At 35.3% G+C, this 21,007-nt stretch overlaps 2 protein-coding genes and 1 long non-coding RNA gene across 3 annotated transcripts in view; 2 read left to right on the top strand and 1 right to left on the bottom strand.

The window, feature by feature from the left end:
* The window catches only part of LOC116175721, a 32,417-nt gene extending 20,198 nt beyond the window's left edge, over window positions 1-12,219 (top strand). The window contains exons 2-4 of the mRNA XM_031493980.1: window positions 11,378-11,548; window positions 11,908-12,021; window positions 12,072-12,219. Coding sequence (XP_031349840.1) covers window positions 11,378-11,548; window positions 11,908-12,021; window positions 12,072-12,149 — 363 coding nt within the window. The 3' untranslated portion in view covers window positions 12,150-12,219. The remainder of the gene's footprint in view (window positions 1-11,377; window positions 11,549-11,907; window positions 12,022-12,071) is intronic.
* A 2,260-nt stretch (window positions 12,220-14,479) lies between these two features.
* Window positions 14,480-14,885, top strand: LOC116175720. Its single transcript, XR_004146345.1, has 2 exons — window positions 14,480-14,598; window positions 14,654-14,885. It is a non-coding gene; the product is annotated as an uncharacterized LOC116175720 (long non-coding RNA).
* Window positions 14,886-17,893: 3,008 nt separating this feature from the next.
* LOC116175719 (beta-1,3-galactosyltransferase 1-like) lies at window positions 17,894-19,220 on the bottom strand. The gene is made up of 2 exons (XM_031493978.1): window positions 19,137-19,220; window positions 17,894-19,089 (listed from the first exon to the last, which is right to left on the bottom strand). The coding sequence occupies exon 2, from the start codon at window positions 19,085-19,087 to the stop codon at window positions 18,011-18,013; it is 1,077 nt and encodes a 358-aa protein (XP_031349838.1). The 5' UTR covers window positions 19,088-19,089; window positions 19,137-19,220; the 3' UTR covers window positions 17,894-18,010.
* Window positions 19,221-21,007: the final 1,787 nt, after the last annotated feature.

The raw sequence follows: 21,007 nt of genomic DNA, 5'->3' as shown, positions 1-21,007 counted from the left end.
CATCATCAACTTCATTTGTTATATGAACCGGAAAAAGGTACATACTGTACTCAGTAGCATTTTTTATTACGAATACAATTATCTATGGCACAATTTGATTTTTTTATTAGGTATGTCATTTACAGGAACCATCAATAAATTATTTTGACATCTTGTCAATGCCTACTATACCAAAATGTTAAAAACTTAGCACAAGCCTTTTTTCTGCCTTAAATAATATATCAATTTGTAGCTACGGAACTAGACTGTTCACAGTCACAGTGTGTACAGTAATTTTTAAAAATCTGGAATAACATTTATTTCAATAACGTGAAACGAGATTTAATACAGGATTATACCTACTTACTACCTAGGTAAACTTACATAGGCATGTGTTATACTAAACAGATACGGTCCATGCGGTGTACATATGTTTACGGTAAGTACCTAGTGCGTATTTTGATTATTTTTTCGAATACTTTGGGGGGAGGGGGAGGCTATAATTTTAAAAGACTCCCTCTGCCCTTTTTTATCATATTATAATCAATATTACTAATATGAATCAATATTAACGAGTCCATCCTTTAAAATTTTTGTGCTATTGAGCGGAATTCAATTGGATTTAAGTGTATTTAATGGGATATATTGTATTTAATGGAATTTATGCGTAATTAAAGGGATTTAAGTGTATTTAAGGGGATTTAACTTGTTTATTGAATTTAAATGTATTTATTAAATATACAGACTGTGTCAAATTAAGTCGCCACTATTGTTAACTAGTTGTATAGTTAGAAAGCCGGTTAAAACAATATCATATTTTCCAGACAATAAAAAATGTTACTTTTTATATGGAACACCCTGTAAATTATTATACCATATGACAGCATTTTAAATTCCTACAAAAGTTTTTAATGTACCGTAACCAATATACTTCAAATAACCGTAATTCAATTATTTTCAATTCGATCTAGATATCCAAGAAAATGATAAAAATACATAATAGTATTTAAAACAATAACTGGAACTGGAACTTATTATAGTAGATTGTTAACATTGATTTTCAAGTTAACTCGAGTACAACGTGACCATTTTTAGAGGAAATTTTTTGAAAGAAAAAGCTCCCCTTGTGTGCTGGTTTGGCCATCTAACTCGAGAACGGACAGCAATGTCAAGTCTTCGAAAATCATCAAGCTACATACTTGATTTGGCAAATCACTAAAACCGCACGCGTTTCGGTCGCAAAGCTGTCATCATCACTGTACAAATCAAGCTCTATGCTAATTATACGTGAAAGATTACGAGTTCGGATTGGTCCAGTGGGCCTCTTTCACCATTATTCATTAGTAAGCATCTGTTTTTACGGATCTCTAAACAGTCTAAACTTCCACTATTACTACTTCCAGCATTTTGAAGCATGTGCGGCAATGCTGAATATCCCAATACCTAATATTGTAGGAGTATTTTAAGTGAGCCCTCGAGTGAGCCTTTCAGGACCAATTGCACCGTCAAAATTAAGTATCCTTTAAAGTTAAGCATAACTTAAATACCATAGCAACGATTGTCTTTTAATAATCGTTGCCATAGATTTTAAGTTCGACTTAACTTTGAGCAAAGCTTAATTTTGTTGGTGCAACTGGGGCTCAGTGATTTGATTGTTTTCCCAATTTTGTGCTCATTGAGTTGTCAACTTTACCAACTTGGCAATTGATTCATAACCAAAAATTTGTGCATTGCAACTACACAGAACATGCATAATCATAAAATTAATTCACCCGTTCGCATTACCACATTCTCAGTACATTCCACCGAAGTCATGTTGATAAGAATGCGGTATTCTGTTAGATTCCCCGTAAAACATTTCAAGTTCTAGTCCATTAAAGGAGTAGTTTACTCATTAAGACCCGTCCTTTCCTATAATGTTTAGTGCTTTTTTATCGAGCCAGCCATGCGAAAACTACTATTATGAAGAGTTTTACCTTTTACCCTTCATGCTGAAACGTGAAAGCAACTTGTAGATTAGACATTAAATTTACTACGTCGACATTCTGTAAAATTAGAATTGCGTAAAAATCTAATTACCGCCGTAAGCGAAAAGTGTGAGAACTTTCTTAGGATTAATGAAAAATTCTAATATCTGGAGGAAAAGTCGGAAAGTAAACTTTACTGCATTGCGCTGATACAATTATCGTATTTAACAAATTGCAAATAGACGTGTCTTGAATTAATTTGAGAGAGTCAATGAACGGTGGCCTATACTTACACATTCTACTTTTGGCACTATTAGCAGTTATCTCTCTTACATAATAGGTTAAGAATTCCTTTTTTTTTCGTTTATAGTAAGCTTAATTTATTCCACGCACAGTAACTCGGTCAATATGCAACAAGTTTCTTCAATTACTAATTTACTTAACACATTAAATAACGGTATTACACGCTGGAATTCATAGTATTCGAATCAATTATTGTCATAATTACTTGTCTATATCACTTAGAAGAAAGTCATATACTTACCTATTTATTTCTGTTTAAATGTGTATAAATGGTGGTTGATTTTAGTGGATATAAATTCATATTTATCGAGAGTTTATAATTTAATATATTATATATTTATATAATTTATAATGATGGGAATACAATTTTTAGCAAATGTTGGATACCGTGGCAATTAGTATTGATTTACCAACTGGTACAAAATGATACTCTAATTTTAATCAATTTATTAAGTGAATTAGAATTTTGTTTTTATATGTAATTAATCGTGATGTGGATGGGAGAGTTAACTTGTAAATATTTCATCATGCATTTGCAAACATGGGCGGGTCTGACGGGTCATGCAATAAATAGCATCTACCTTTGTTTACTATATTCAAAGGTGTTTTACTTAATTAGAATGTAATTTTGTTATTTTACGTTGAATCTTGGTAATTAAAGCTTCAAACTGGTTAGGGTATTTATGACTATAGCTCAGGAACGTGAAAGTAAAAAAGCACGAGATACTTACCAGCGGTTAGTTCGTAGGAATAAGAGTTTTTGTAACTTACCATAAGGTTGAGCGCCACCCAGTTTCCTTGAAAGCTTCACTCTCCCTGCATAAAAGGCCAAGGAAATGAACCAATGAAATACCGAACGTACTGGTATATTTGCCGGCAACAGAAATAAACACTTCATTTAACTTATTCAAGTTTCTCTCACTAATACATTGAAGTTGAAATTGAATATAGACCCCAATGAATCCCAAACTAGTAAATCCCTTAATTCAAAATGATCGATTTCATTAATTTAATTCCCAACAATTGCCGAAAATTAATTACGATCAAAACTTGCTTCCATAATGGAGTCAAAAATAAAACAATCAAAATCTTACTTTTAATGTACGTAGTAATTGTCGACGTAGGAAGAGGGCTCTCTTCCGACGTTTTAACAATCCAGTCTAAAAGACAAAATGAAAAAAAAGAGCACAACCCGAGATACGTAACTCGGCAATTAAATAATTACTGGTTGAAGAGATTAACACAACTACTTGTTTCGAGATTCACGATCGAAGATGTTAACAAAGCACAATGGTATCTTAAGGAGATCGATCGATCGATCATATATCGATATGTGACGACAACTAATTATTAACAAATTAGGTTGAAGAAGAATTATCTAGCTCTTTATATTGGTTAAAACTTGTAATTAAACGTTAATGTTCAATTTTAAACTACGCCAGGAACTCGAAAATTAAACCTTAACTTAAAACCCAACTAACAATAGAAACCCTGAAAGAAATCTCATGTTGTCGAACAAAAAAAAATAACATATCTCCAATTAATAAGAGTATAACAGCTGCTTTCACTTCAAATCGCCGCGTAAACGGCCAGCTAGTTCGGTTATTAAATGAATAGGGCATGAGATTCTTCACAGCGGTTGTTCGTTCTGGGCATATAATCTTCGGTATTTCGTTGCCACTTACCGTTTGGTTGAGCGCCACCCAATTTAATCGCCAATTCTCTTTGCATAAACTGGGAAATACAAGGGAAGTAACAGTGACATCCAGTCCACGAGATATCAGTATATTGTTCGTCAGTATTATCCAAAATCACGATTCTCAACAAGTAAAATGATATTCCGAGCAAATCACCGCACCGATAATGCCAAGTGCAAGTAACAATATAAGAACAAATCTTACCTTGAGCAATGCAGGACGCTAACGCATGAAGTGATCCTAATTCCAACGTTCTGTCCGGAACACTTAGAACAAAACGAAATTACGAAGCCACATGGCTCGGCATCTAATTAATTGAGTAATACCTGAAGGGCCTTGATCTAGTTGTACCTAATCCGTTTCAGTATGTAGAATCTAGTGTACTCCAACAACATAACGCGTTCCAGCTCGATCATATATCGGCAAAAAGTGCAAGAAATGCCAGATAAAACAGTGACGTCAAATGGCTAAGCAAATTCCAAATAGTAACTCCTTGATGTGGAGTTATCCAAACAGAGAAAGATAATAACGAATTTGTGTTAACCTCGGCGTCAATTGAATAGAAAATACGGTAACATGCGTCGAGTTGATGTTGACCCGGTTCGGTATTTTGCAACACGAAATGACCGATATCTGTTATCTCGACTTGATAAGGAGTGGTTGCAATTAAATGGTCAGGTAGGTTGGTAAGTAGACCTGGATCGTATCGTGAACTTGAAACTTGAATTGAAACTGGAACTTGGACTTGAACTTGAAGCTTGAACCCTCTCAAATCCACGAGAGGGTGCTTAAATAATGGATAAATAATATCACCATAATGATGGACAAATTATTTACATCGATTCGAGCAAAAATACGTGCTGCTAGTTTCCAATATACCGGGTGGTGCCTAGCGCGACGCAGCATAGGGATTTCTTTATAGTCAATTACTAGCTCTCCTAATTATTTTAGAGCAAAAGTCTAAATACGTTTTTTTTAGAGAAAAAAATACTGCATCTGTTCATACTATTACTTATAATTTTCCGTTTTTCAAAACCGTAGAAATCGACAAAATAAAAAGGTTCATTTTACACAAAATCAAATATGCCTTGAAATTACCTAAAAAAACAGCGATCACGTTTCATTATTTCATATTTGCCTTTGACGTATAACGGGCGAAAATGAGTTGCCGTCGAGTCGCCTTTGGAAGTTCAAGTTAAGTACGATTTCCCATGTAAACAAAAATTCCAAAGGTCACTCGACAGCAACTTATTTTTGATCGCATGGTATTAAATTTATACTTGTTTATAAATTAGTTAAAGAACTGCAAGTGCAATAACGTTCAAAATGTCCGTCAAAACCATCAGGAAAACTACAATACATATTCTTCTTATGGCTGCAGTAGCGGAAAATCCGAATATAAGTTTAAGAACAATTCTTCTTCAAATCAATTTCTTTTTGTTCGATTATGTAGGTACTCTGATTCGGGAAAATGATAAACAAATAGTATCTGATGCATACATTCTCTAAAAAAACATTACCCTAAGATGCCTTTTATTGCGTCGGTTAGTTGAAACAGAATTAAGTGTGAAAATCGTTCGACGTCAAACAACCATAATAAATTTAGATGCGATGCGCTTGTAGTTTGTTAAAAGGTTCCAAAGCATCACTGATTTATAAAAATGTAATTTTTTATTTTGTCGATTTCTATGGTTTTGAAAAATGAAAAATTATAACTAAGAGTATGAACAGATGCAGTATTTTTTTCTCTAAAAGAAACGTATTTAGACTTTTGCTCTAAAATAATTAGGGGAGCTAGTAATTGACTATAAAGAAATTACCATTGAAATCCCTATGCTGCGTTGCGCTAGGCACCACCCTGTATATCCTCACCGAACGGAGAAAAGCAATCTCGACCCAGAACTTCGTTGTCAAAACCGCCGCCGTAAACAAACATTCTATTGAAAAAGTTGGCAGCAGCACCTTTACGGACATTTTCTAGCACACTAAGTAAACCCGGAAGAGGAAGTAAAAGCAAAGAATGCCCCAAAAAGCATGTGCGGAGAAGTGCACCGGCTCCAGGTAGCGTAATGAAATAATAATCAAAGTTTTAAGATGCCGGCGAATCTTTTGTTTACGTAATGGTAGAAATAACCTGCTACAAGATGGTTATTAGGAAATAATATTATTACGGTTACGATTGACTTGTTCAAACTCCATTAAAAGCGAAAAAGATTGCTAAAATGAGTGCAGGAGATAACAATGGAGTTCTTAAAATGGCGGCCACTTATGTATTTAATAAATCAAATTTTAAGCCACCAAAATGAGAGAAAAAGTATAGAAAGTCGGCCCAAAACCAATTCGGAAGTTCCACAAACAAACGGTGAAATCGCCAGAATCTAATTATATTTAAACTAGGACTAGGAAATTCTTGTTGTAACTTTTAGGAGTCGTCGGAACCACATCAAAATTGTCCAGCTTGTTCGACAACCATTCCGAACTTAAGTAGGGAATTAATTGGACTATCTTCATATTATAGTTTCAGCTGATGAACTGATTCCCATTTAAGTTCACCAATGTATTTGCATTTGGGGTAAGATTCGAATTTCAGCGTAATTAGGTGAAGATTATTATAAAAGGATAGTCAGTTGTAAAAGTGATCACATATGAACATATATTACCTTAAAATCATGATAAGAGGGTTAGAATTTGCTTAATTTTTTTAAATAAGTAAGCCTACACCGAGTTAGTAGTAGGTTCCAAATATCAGCACTCAATATAAACAATAAAATGATAGAACAATAAATATGATCATAAACAAAACGTTAACTTTAAAATATCAAGACCAGAACCCTTCAAGTGATTTATTAAATCCTCATTCTCTTTGACCAATATTTTTAAAGGAAAGTTTTATTCCCATGGAACTCTCATCTCAGACCTTTCGATCAAACTGTAACTCATACATATCTCGGTCTAGTTCGTGGATCAGCCAATTACGCCATATTGGAACGAAATGGCCGAAAGAAACCACGTACACCTGTTCGGCCGAGCCGAAAGGAATTTTTTAGTTTGCCTTTTCTGTACTTAATCAATTTTTTATAGTCAAATTGTGAATGTGCGCCTATACGTACATCTGTTCATTGTCCATTCATTAAAAGCGTGATGTGATCCAGACATGCTTGAAAAAACTACAACCAAAACTTACACGTCCACAATAAATTATTCTTTTATTGCCTTGCTTATGTCATAGTAGAATTTGTTTAACGGCTGATTAGTTATTTATGCTTGTGTACAACACGTCATAATTGAATTTTTAAGCCATTCCTTTTTAATTACAGAGTAGCAAACCAATTTGGGAGTGCTTCAGACATGTCATAGCTGAACGATCCTATATTTGTTCCAATTTCGGTTTCATCTTCAATTATCGTTCCATATTGATAGATTTAACGTAAAATAATGTAACGGATGCAGAATGTGGTTTGATTACACAACGTCTGACTAATTTTCCTCATTTTGTTGTGGATTACACATTACTCGCTTACTATCTAAAAGATATTCTGCCTTAAACGCTTGTGAAAGTTCTAGGACACCATTTAAGGTATGATGATTAGCTTTGTTCTGTGGGAGTACGATTTTGCTGTAAAAGTGACGTAAATCACATTATCCAGCACTACACCTCATCACACCTACAGTCGGCGCGGTAACTGGGTACCATTTTTCATTGTAGCGTGGGTGCGTTTTATATGTAAAGATTCAAGACGTTCTGATCTGATACGGCTGCGGTCATTTAGAAAACGTGCTAATCTGTAATTGGTTCGTAATTACATTTATAGTAGGTACGTCATCACTCATCGTAGTCCTTAAACGGCTATGGAAGTTCGTTCGCGGGATATAAATTAAATAAGGTTAAGGCAACTAAACCGTTAGTAGGTACTTGCTAGCTGTGGTTATCTTCGATTTTATACCTTGCATGTGTGCCAAATACCGTTAAGTGTTAACAGACGGTATTGTTTCCTCATACTTGCATGTACCATCTTCTTAGCTTATTTATTGGCCACAAGTGCTGTCAGTTATTCAATTCAATTTACTTATTACGCCTGGCGCAAAAATCAGTTATTCAGTTATAAAAGGTGCATCGATGAGAATTTTATACTTTGATTGATGAAGAGTAATTAGTCTTTCTTCCAAGTACTGTTAATATTAGCGATATAAAATAAATCCTCAAATCAGAAGATTGTTACTGCTATTAATGAGTTAATGAGGTAGTTGCAATAAAACACAGACGTAAAGTAAAGACGATCTTTATTCGATTACAGCTTTCGTGTGATTGGATTTTTAATCATGTGGCCAAGGGTATACATAATATGTATTCCTTAGAAAAGAAGGAGGGTATATTTTATATATGGAAATCAAGCATGACGCCCTTCTAACATTCTTAGACATTTTTAGTGCCTTACAATTTCCCCCTTTTACCAATCATAATATATCAATTAGGTAAGTGTGACGCGACATATTTTTTGTATACCTATTCAACAACCTTCAATCCAAATGGAGTAAATGGCAGTGTTGTGGTTATGGTCTTCTTAGTGTGATATAGTAGATGTAACAGATTGGAATGCTTACAGCAGATACCACCTTACACTGAGATAACAGAACAGTGCACACCAAGGCACCCTTGACCAACTACTGCCCTCCTCTTCAACGTCTTCTGGAGATCAGATAATTATCTTGAGAACGGAGTGTCGGAACTCTGAAGAGGGTATTATCAAAAGGCGATTAGGAACGTCTGGACGAGACACCGTGATGTCAAAACTTAAGTTCGAATATCTCTGTGATGTAACCAAGTCGACAGTTCCCGCGCTAAGAACGGAAGAAACACGAACTTGGAACACCTCATCGTATTAATACAAACCTTGCACTCGACAATGGCCGGATTCCCTACATTGTATACGACTAGCTTACAGAATGCATATAAAGCCAAAGGCATGCCGGGCTCCCCTAGAACTCAGCTGACAAATGAACCGAGCCCAAGAAACTTCCGAATTATTGTTCACAGAGGGTAAATATAGGTGGAAAATCTGAAGAAAGGAAGGAAGGAACTGTAGGAGAACGCTAAACACACATCAGATCTACAATATACAAAAATAAACAATCCGAGAAAGTAACTCTTGCATTTGAATAATTTAAATCTGACGTTAATCTAATACCTACCACATTTTTGTTATGCTTAAAAGAAGCCAACTCAAACAGATTTAAAAGCAACTCCACTCTCCTTTCCCATTTGTGAAAAATAGCTTCCGAAGTTTCTTACATTAAGTACATGAAATACATGGTTAGTTAGCCGGGCGTCCTCTAATCCAGCATGTATTTAAGGTCCTCGATACGGCATATCTTAGACTAAAATTGTCCACCAAGTGGCCAATCTCTCTTGCAATGTATTGGACGGATGGTATACGTTCCCAACGCATCACGCAAGGTGGACGCCAATACACTTTCATTATCAAATTTGCGCCCATTTCGGACATCGTGCGTAAAATATAGGCGAGCGTGAGGGCCACCCAGGTCAGAATTACCGAGTTTAAAGCACAAACTTACGTAACTCCACATAAACTGCAGCAAACTGTGTCATCTACGCACAAACAAACGAAATGGACTCGGAGGCACAACAACAAAATTTGCGGTGACTAGCACAAATCTCGCCCGTGCACCTGCGCCCCGGTCCCAGAATTTTCTTGGGAGTAATCACACCCCTGGTTCTGCACCTTAACGTTCGACATGAAACGGCGACCTTTCGAGTGCTTCTTCCAAAAACGTGGAAATCGCACGGCGACATATTAACCATGATGGCAATCTAGTCCTCTGTGATGTACTCCTCCGCAATGATTACATTGGATTGTCCTGGTAGCGCATTGTCGTAAGGACTTGTATCCTCTCCAGAACCGTGCCGACCACATTTTGACTGTAATGTAGCTGAAACTGTTGTCACCATACATAGCAGCCATTCTGCGATGAGTTTTAATCGGTTTCACTCCTTCAGCTGTCGGAAAACGCACACCTCGCTTTTCTTCCTTCGATCCTCTACCCATCTCGTCAACTTCTAGAATTGTTAATTATCAATGGGCAAAAGCATTAAAAGGACATTTCAACTTGGAAATTATGACAATTAGCATTCAAATTAAAAGCTCCTATGAATTGCATTGTCCTATGTTCTCTGTACTATAGGTACAGTGTTGAGTGTGGGAGTATATGTGTTCTTCCTTCCTTGTTCTTCATGGCTTTAATGCTTTAGTTTAAAGCGTCCTAATAATCAGCAAGTCTTAAAATCGCTCTGCGAACATTGAAATAGTTATTAGCGTAAAAAAAGGAAACACTTAAAATTTAGAAAAGGCGCTGGAAATATTCTCGTTCCAATATTAAAATACTTACTGGCACTGAAAGCTCTACCATTATTATGTATTACAATAGCGTTAGTGTAAGCACCAATTATTTTTACAATGGGAATTCATGTAATGCCAAATTTTCTCAGGATAATGTTACATAACAATTAAAACTTTTAATCACAGCTGACACTCTCATTTGACTTTCTTTGAAAATGTTTGGGTTTGTGATTTATAGATATATGGGGGATTAAACAATCCACCTCTTCTGCAATTGAGTATATTGTAGGCAGTGTGTGGTAATTTCTACTGCAATAACGCAATTCATCCAGCAAGCAATGGAGGCAGTCTTTAAAAGCTTGACCTACATCCTTTTATTTTGTAAAGGAATTCAATCGAGCCGTGTATACCTGTTACTTCAACTCATGCAACCTTGAACTAAAACGTTCCGTTACACCTGTTCGACTACATTATTATTTATTTCATACGCGGAAGATTATTGGTCTTCGCCAGACATGTTCTCATCTATATTTAATTGAAAATTGTTAACAATTAACGATCGATTTCGTTTTGGACGTAGATGTTTTGGTAAGCCAAAGTAATACGGCAGGTGGACGACCTCATGGCGTATTTACGGGTGCGGTAATGTATGCCAGGGAGTCGATGTGGGGGGAACGCAACCGATTGCCAAAAAGCGGAAATGCCACTGGGCTTGTAGGTAGATGTGCATCATTTCCGATTCTAATGAGTTTGACTAAGAGGAAACGTGATTGCTTTGAAGTAACGGGAAGCAGAAGATGCTTCTATTTTTAACGGAGGACAGCTTTTGAAATCTGAAAATCATTCAAACAGAGCTTGAAATTGTAACAAAGGGTTATTAAAAAACTAACTTTTTCTTATTGTTTTACGTTGCGGATTTTGAGCATCTCAGTCAGTAACAGCATTGAATAATTCAATGGTAACAGTAAAAACTTTCACTGCACCTATTATTTAATTCGGATGGTTTGTTATCCTTAAATCTATATATTTAATTCGTTTCTTGAATATTATTAGTGATATATACTTTTCTTTGCAGGTATGCGGTATCATATGTATGTCATGTGCGAATACAAGGTTCGAGAAAGCGACACATTTCTTCATGTTCGTAGCAGTTATGAGCTTCATCTTTACACTTTTAATGGTAGTTGCTTACTTGATTAGTCTGCGAGAGGCTTTAGCGAAATTTCCGATCAACGTGCTTATGAGCGTAAGTATATTTGCATATTGATAAGATAAAAATGAGAAAATCCTAGTAGAAGATCTGAGGGCGTAGTAGAACTATTTTTACTAATGCTAGTATATACTTCGGTACTATTTAACATTAAATTATACACAGCCTTGAGTTATATTTAACAAAACATTGTGTTTATGGCCATGAGGAAGTTTTCATTTGTTTCTTTGACATATACTCAGTTCCACAATACTGGTATTTTTGATGTATAGATACTATATAATTAATTATTGTTATTTGGTACCAAAATTTGCTTTGGTACATTCATCATACCAAGATTTCATTTATTAAGTGCTAATTACATCGAATTGTTTATCTAAATAATCTATTTTTAGGAATTAATCACAACGGGTATATGGGCCGTATGCTATCTAATAGCGTTTATTATCCAATTAGCGATTTGGTCCAGTAGCTGGTTCCCAGATCGAGGTGCCAATATAGCGGCGGGGGGAAGTTATGTGTAACTCTCTACATCTAGTAATTCGATTATTTTGTCTAGGTATTTGGTATAATTAACACGGGATTGTATGGATTTGGGACATACCTTTTATATGTAGAGTCGAGGAGTATAAGTTAGGTTGTAAGCGGAGGAAGGTTCTACGTTCATTTACAGTGTGTCTTTTTTCTTCCAAATTGAACAGCACTTTGATATTAATCATTTCCTACGTGAAACAGGGCAGCAAAATACAATTGCACACCGCGAAATTGTAGGTGATAAAAGAGTCACACTGTGAATAGTTTGATCTGAATATTTATTTGTTATATTGTTTGTAAAATGCCAGACACTTTGTAAAGTGGTAACTTTATTCATATGACATTTTGTAACATTAATATTGCATAGTCATTGTTTTATCTGCAAAGTTTATCTTTTTTTATACCTTAAAAAAATTAAGCAACTATTTTACATAGTTTTTATGTTACAATAGGTTATTTATAGTTATCTTTGCTACTGCACAGATATTTTAAGTTAAATTTGAGTTGTGTAATATAACAGCAATGTAAAGGTAACGTTTGTATAAGTAAAAAAATATTAGTAACAAATAAATAGGTATATAAGTTAAGTCTCTGTTTTATTCTGTTATTTGAATGATTTGGTTAAAACATGACAGATCTCCCAACTACCAGTAGAAAACAAGTTAAAAAGTTATTATGCAAACATAAATCACCAGAGCGTATTTTCCTCGTAAAGAACCGGAAAAAAAGCCGGTAAGCACGAGATCCTTACCCCACTCTCTTCCAAATGAGCTGCCTATCGTCGAAGTCTATACAGTAATGAAAAATAGTGGAGCGTATATAAATACAAACAAGTTTTGATATGAGCATTAGTTTTACCTTTATTCGAAGCGTTTACATATGAAACTTATTTAAATGCTTTCGTAAATAGCATTACGCATTGCCTACATTAGAAATTTCATGGAATACCTTCATAAATAAATCATACAGCATGCGTAAACAGTAATTTTTAAGCTAACCGGTAGATATTAGTTTTAGTTTCATTCAATGTGCCTACATATGATAGGTATTTCATTTAACTGCTTTCAGAAATAAGAACGTTGGCATTGCGCATGCGCAAAACAAGATTTTGATAACGTCGTTAATTTTACTTATATTCGTAGTGTTTACATATAAAGTTTCATTTAAATATGTTCATAAATAACAAAGTTAGCATTGCACATGCGTTAAATCAAATTTTTGACACTGCGCATGCGCATAAATATTTACGGAATACTTGCACCAAGCCCTTTCAAATGAGCCCTATATCGCCCAAATCGGTTCAGTGATGTTAGAAGGAGTACGTCTGAAGGACGGACGGGCGACGAAGTGCAGCCAATAGAGATTTTTCACTTTGAGGAAAATACGCTAAAAATGTATCCCTAAGGGGTTGGAACCTATCAGGTCGTAAAGCGGATGATTACCTTTTTAGCGTGTAAGCAAAAAACTTCTCCACCTTATGAGCGGTTTTTATAAACCGTATGGAGTGTAAAAAGGATGTTAACATCTAAGGGAAAAAAACCGAAAATAATATCTTGAAAACTGAGGGAGTAGTTGTAACTTTTATCTCTACCCCATCAGTGCTAGTTATGTTTATGTTTATTCGTAAGATAAAAGTAAGAAAATCGTAGAAGAAGATCCCATGGCGTAATGTTAGCTATTTACTATTTAAATAATGGTACAGTTGTGAATAAGTATATACTTCAGTACCTACTATTAAACATTAAGTTATATATGCCATTGTCTAAATACTTCATAGTTGGACAGCCTTATCAATTATCATATATATTCCATAGCCATATAGCCTACAGAGTACAGCCACTAAATGTGTGCCCACACATGTCAGAGCCAACAGTCGAATACGGATCCTGCTCACTGAGTGACATTCCCAGCATTTTACTGGCGTGTGGTGTGTTATTTCCTTATAACATAAAGGGGTTTACGGTGTTGTCGTTGTCACTTGGCACAATTTAGATCGTTGCATGTTAATAAATGTGTTTTATAATTACATTTATCATTCGTTGCATAGTCACACTGGACACATTTTAAATTCTTGGTAGTCTCGTGTATCAAAATGCTATTGCGCATGTGCGGTGTTCTACATAGGTCCGTCTTTGTTAGTGATGTTGGCACAGATATACTTCTTATTGAAAGTAAATGGGAGACTATATCTATGTCTATATGATCTAATTATTTAACAAAGTTTTCATTAGTTTCTTCGGCATGCCCTTAGTTTCCACAATACTTTTCTAAACAAAAAACTTTTGATCTTTGATATCGCACATTCTTCTATACTGTATGTGATCATTTTTATGTGGTAGGTATCATAATTTTCTTTGGCACAGCCATCATATCCACATCTAGTGCTAATTACAACAGCTAATTACTAAATATTTATCTAAAGATTTATTTTCAGGAACTAATTACAACGAGTATATGGGCCGTATGTTAGGTATATGATAGCGTTTACTATCCAATTAGTGGTTTGGTCCGGTAGTTCCTTCCCAGATCGAGGTACCAATACAGCGGCGGGGGTAAGTTATGTGTAAACTCTCTAGGTACACCTAGTAATTCGATTCTTTTGTCTAGGTATTTGGTATAATTAACACGGGATTATATGGATTTGGAACATACCTTATGTGCGTAGAGTCGAGGAGTATAATTAGGTTGTAAATGGAGGGTGGGGGGTTCTACGTTCATTTACAGTGTGCCTTTTTCTTTCTGATTTCCTACGTGAAACAGGGTAGTAAAATGCAATTGTAGCTACATGACATTTTGTAACATTAAAATAGCATAGTCTTGGTTTTATCTGCAAAGTTTATCTTTTTTATACTTTAAGCAACTATTTTACATAGTTTTTATGTTACAGTGGGTTATTTATACCTAAGTAGTGTTGTTACTTTATCTTTGCTACTGCACAGGTATCTTAAGTTATAAACAGCAATATTATGTTCCTTGTTCAGAGGTAACGTTTGTATAAGTTAAGTTTTTGTGTCTTAACACTTAATAAACTGAAAATAAAAAAAATTATGCTTGATTATTGATTTTCGCTGCTTTTTTGATGTAGGGTACCAGATATAGTTGGGACGTTGATTGTATGTAGTGTATGTAATGTAGTCTTAGTACATTTGTTAGCTATGTGTCTTGGTTGCTTACAGATAAAACACTCCATCTGGTCTGTTACAGGTTCGTACTGCATTGTTTCTCTCCTCTACAGTAGAGGAGAGAAACAATGCAGTACGAGATAACTGTAGATGTCTGTAGCTCGAAATCTTCGACCGGAGGAAGTATGTAGACCTGTTTGCAGAAGTTCAAGATGTGACCATATAGTCATCGCTGGGAAAACAAACCTTCAGAAAGGAAACAGGAGACGCGAGTTTTAGGCCAAGATTTTTAATTGTGTCTTCAGCAATGTCGTGTGGTATGGTCGTATGGATGAACTGAAGTTGGAGATGGCGACTCGTTTGGTTTGTGATACTACTAATAGCATAGTTTTTACCAGCTATAATGATACTAGGGCATTGATTAATGAGAGAGTCGACAAGCTCAGCTTTGTGTATATTTTTTTTTTGTATATGCAGATTTTGTTATATATCATTGGTCCAAAGGAAATGTTTTTCGTGTCAATAATACCACCAATTGCTTAAACATAGTCGATCAGTTCGAACATCCTCTGCATGAATTATAATTGCGTGGTATTTTTTGGGAAAAACTGTTTTGGGCATTATTTTGATGGCTGATGAACACAAAACTTTATTATCTTGGGGGTCTTGTATTTTGTCTTGCATAATTACGGTTTCGGAAACGTTAATTTTTACTATAAGCTGCCCTTGTAGTCAAGGCTGTACACAACTGTTGTTTGTCACCTGAATAATTCACACGCAGTAACCGACAGAAAAACTGTTCATGCGATGCTCACTTTACGAAAGCTAAACCAAAACTCTGTCTCTGTTTTAATTCTATTAATTCCATTATTTGAATGAGATGTGATAAGGAATACGTTAGTTATTATGACGTGTGGCCAACCACTGTTGCTATCTTCTAATTGCAATCCAGTAATTAAGTACACCACTTTATATGCAGCAGGGGTGCAGTATTCTCCATGGATTTTGTATTTATGAATTAAAATTGTTGCAAACATGCATATTATCATTTGGATAATGAAAAAGTCTGTGCTATGATGACTGAAATCAAGGTAACTCATATTTACATATTTCACCTTAGCAGTCCAATCGTTCCCCGAAGATTCCTTCCTTAAATACGAGGAGAGTTTGATATTTATCTACCTAACCATGAAAAGGACAAACAACATTTTATTTTTCAACGTAAAACCCTTTATAGTAGGGGAGCTAGCACGAAATCCACTGAACGAGAATGATCAAAATTTTAACCGATGGAGTTCCATTTTGCCCTATCAGAGTATGCTCAAATCGATCGTCTGCCGCCTCAGGTCATACGACTTAAGGCGCTGCGGGTACTTCTTGTGGTACCAATTCTGAAAGGTTGTTTTTCGAGAAAATAAGTTATACACCAAATGAAAACGTTGATAATAGCTCTTAAAAAAATATTTTAAAAAATCGCGCACATTTGATAACTCCGTAAAAAAACAATTCTTAGTCGGTTTTTCACGAACTTTCTACGGATATAACTAGGGTACCGTTGGAAAAATGAAGCTGATTTTTTTTACAGACTAATGAGAGGTACAGCCAATGACTATGAGAGTGTTTCTTTTTTACATTTTTTCTCTAATTATAAGATATCTTATAATGTTAAGATAATAAGATAATCTTGTAATTAGAGAAAAAATTTAAAAACGAAACACCGTTAAGTCATTAGTAGTACCTATCATCAGTCTGTAAAAAAAAACAGCTTCATTCGTCCAACCGTAACCTAGTTATATCCGTAGAAAGTTCGTGAAAAACCGACTAAGAATTGTTTTTTTACGGAGTTATCAAATGCGCGGGATTTTTTTAAATATTTTTTTAAGAGCTATTATCAACGTTTTCATTTGGTGTATAACTTATTTTTTCGAAAAACAACCTTTCAGAATTGGTACCACAAGAAGTACCCGCAGCGCCTTAAGTCGTATGACCTGAGGCGATCGATTTTAGCATACTCTGATAGGGCAAAATGGAACACCATCGGTTAAAATTTTGATCATTCTCGTTCAGTGGATTTCGTGTTAGCTCCCCTACTATTAATATTACACGATTATTTCAATGTTTTTCTATGCAACCGAAACAAAAATTTGCGATATTTTGCAATATACGACTCCACAGCATTTTCAAAGTCGCCATTAGACCAAAATCCTCCCCTTCGTAAGCGTATTTTGAGTTTTGGATAAAACAATTGTCACAGGGATCAGATTGGAATTGTAAATAGGATGTTCTATGTTCTTGCTTCATTCCTTAACTATTTCTTCGACAATGTGGTCTTTATTATGCACTCTGCCGTTGTGGATGGTTCTGAATTGTATTTTAGTAGAGCATTTTGACATGTACAGTACAATTCATAGTGTTTTCTCAGCATCCCAGAGAAGAGTGGCCACAACTTCTTTGAGAAAATTGCGTCTTCGCACTTTTGTATAGCGGAGCCCTTTTAAGAACCAATTGCATTAACTCTTGACTCTTGTTTCAAATGAAGGGTCCCATAGTCTCATCCTCTGTTACGTCTTCCTCTTGGGATGAAGCAACTAAATTTTCGGAAATTTGTCATCTTTATAGCTTTTGTTCAGAACTGAGCGCTTACTTGAGAGTCCATCCGCCATATTGGAACAAAATGGCGGAAATAAACCTACCTACACCTGATCGGCAGAGCCGAAAGGGATTTTTATTATTACTTTAGTTTATTTATTTCATAATACAGAAATGGACTTGAACCTATACCTACTATAACCGTTATACAATGAATGGAATACAAACTGAAAAAGCACAAAGAAGAACTTCTTTATAATTTTTTACAGCTTTTGTTACCATAAAAGCTCTCCTTCCAAAAAAGAAATTGTTTTTCTTCCGTAACCTGGCGAATACTAATAGAATTCTGGATAGTGCACGAAGTTATGCCCTTGGGAGGAAAGTGAAAAAGACGATTGTTGAGACGCTCAATTTTTAAATGCTCGGCCATTACACCTGTTACAAACAAGTCAGCTAGTCTGATTAATCTACGATTCAGAGAGTAATAGTATATATACTTGGCCAATCGGGCTGGCATCAAATAGGTTCCTCCGAAGATAAATCTCGGAAGCATAGCTGGCTTGTATTCGGATTTTGGGAGGTAATAGTAGGATTTCACATTACGAACAGTTTTCCAATTTTTGTGTACCCTTCCGTAAATGGCATTTTTTGTTGGATCACGTGACGACATGTAGGTGAATAATCGGGGCATATTTATAAAAACATTGTCTTCAGTTTTAAGCAGATAATCAGCTTGGGAGCAATAATCTCCTACCCATTTTAAGAGCGCTATGGTTTTAAGTATAGAATTTGCCTGTGAATCTAAGAATTTTAATTGTAAGATATCATTATAGGTTTTGCGCTCGTTTTCAATTTGTTGTTGTAACTGTTTATTCGCCACTTTGCCAATTAAACAACAATACAATACGACGTCACGTTGGGCTGCGAAATGGCCCCACGTATTTCGTATAGCCAGACGAGCACCTTCCCGAGATGGAGGTGATGGAATCAGAACGACGAGTCGCAAGTTTTTAACTGAACAAATCAAAGGTTCAATAGTCGTGCAAATATCTTCATTAGCTGGTAGAAAGTGTAGGCGTGGTGCTTCGGGTTTTGGGGATGGTGTCGATGTTGATGTCGTTTCTTCTTCCCCTTTTTTCCACTGCCACTGTTGATCTTCTAGGATTACTTCTGCCCTGTGTGGTGACAATATTGGGTAACTTGGTGTTGTGTAGATGTGATATCTTATTAAAAACACATTGAATACAACAAGCACAAAGGTCGCCATTGTTTGTATTATCGGTAGCCATACCCAAGCTTCTCGCCGGATCTCTGCAATCATTTCAATCATTTCTAGAAAGAAGACTTTAAAGACGTTAAGTAACATTAAGTATAAATACCTATTTACTGCAAAAATGCAATTAATATGAATCATCTCACATGATCAAATGTAGAGACGTCAATATTGTATTGTACTTCAAAAACTGACAAGACAATTCTAAACAAGGCATCTATGATCAAAACTGGCAAGTTATTTTACCAGGTACTTTTTACTGATTTGTAGTTGTTGTTTGTAATTGAAAATAAGTTTTGGTGACAATGGTTGAGAAAAATTCATTTTTAAGTGTGGTCACATCTAAAAGCGAGCTTCCCAAAATTTGTGCGAGGATAGGATTTTTTGGGGGCCTCTTAATATAATGAAAGTAGCGTAATCATTCTCACTTCTGATAGCTCTTCGGGCTGTAATCTCCCAGACATAAAAGTCTGGCGAGGAAGGAATGACGATCACAGCAAACTTGATGCTGGTCTATAATCGTATGGTTTACTATGAAAAACATAAGATGGTAGACTAGTGTCAAGTGTTCTGTGACCGGCATTCTTTCCTGGCCCTGGCGCGACTAATATTTCTGTTTCTATCGATATAAAATAAGCCGATTCCCTCTGAACTTTAGAGGCATGAGATGTGTAGTCTGTTATATTTTCAGGTAGTTTGTCCACTAAAGATCTTAAGATAAAGTAATTTTTCTTACTTCTATCAGTGTATACTTACTTTAATAGAAAGTCTTGACTAAACCTTAAAAATTTTCGTTCAAAGCTGTATATTTTATTCAATGCTTTTAGAAGAGGTGCACTAAGCGTTCACCAGGCGAAGGTTGTCCTATATACCCGGACCTAAATCAGTTTTTCAAATGATCACGAATTGATAGAAATATCTGTTGTGTCCCCAAAATAGAATTCGTCCCTTTAGTTACTCCTGCAATCAAATACAAGATGTCGCCGTACAATCGCCAACAATGAGCATGACTGTTAAAAAGCAGTATGTCATTTCATCGAGTATAATTTGAAAGCCTTCGTCGTTTTGATCAACCAACAAGCTACGTTATCGCAACCGAAAAAGGCAACTATCGCCAGCCACCATCGTTTATCGCCTTCGTTTGTTTATTGAACCTACTTCGAAATAACAAGTAAGTCCTTTCGCTGATATTACTTTTCGTAATTGTTCTTATTTATAGTACTTACCTACATGGGCGCTCCGTATCAATTCCAACTCAAAATGAGAATGAATTTACTTTACTTGTATTTTTAATCAATAAACACATTAATCATCAGTGTCAATATTCTTTCAACATTCCTCTTAAACGAAAAGCATAGCAAGCATTCCATATACATATATAAATGTTTTTCAATAAACGTCAATATCTGAATATATATATTCAGAATTCTTAATAAAATAATGTACACAAAATTTCAACACAAGCGGTCACTTTTAAAAAAGAGTTAGAGCACACACAGACGGACAGACGGACGACAATACAAATCTATAACGGATCTGAGGATCCTTAATAACTAAACTACTAAGTTTCTGTCGTCACATTTGTGTGTAAAGTGGGTTGCATAACTGTCAGGCATATCAATGCGTTGACTTTGGCTCAATTTGGAAGATTGCAAGGGTTTCGTAGTAGCATTGTATTTATAAACGAATGGTAGTGGCATTGGTAACTAACATAACACATAGATTACCACATTTTTCTATGCATCCGAAAGAAAACATATAAAGGGATGTTAGATTTTTTTGAATTATTTTAATTACCTATGACTCGAAACTTCAGCATAATTATATTCATCAATGTTGGTCTTTTCCAACACATATTTACATCAAACCTAAACCAATGTTCAAAAATGTAAGTCTGTAGGAACCTAGTACCACCCATTCTTTATACAGGGATGGCAAAAATTCAATATACTCATAAATCGTTGAGTAATTACACTT

This window comes from Photinus pyralis, unplaced genomic scaffold, assembly GCF_008802855.1.
Source record: "Photinus pyralis isolate 1611_PpyrPB1 unplaced genomic scaffold, Ppyr1.3 Ppyr1.4_LG7, whole genome shotgun sequence".
NCBI classification, from domain to species: domain Eukaryota; kingdom Metazoa; phylum Arthropoda; class Insecta; order Coleoptera; family Lampyridae; genus Photinus; species Photinus pyralis.
This window is presented reverse-complemented; position numbering and strand designations above follow the sequence as displayed.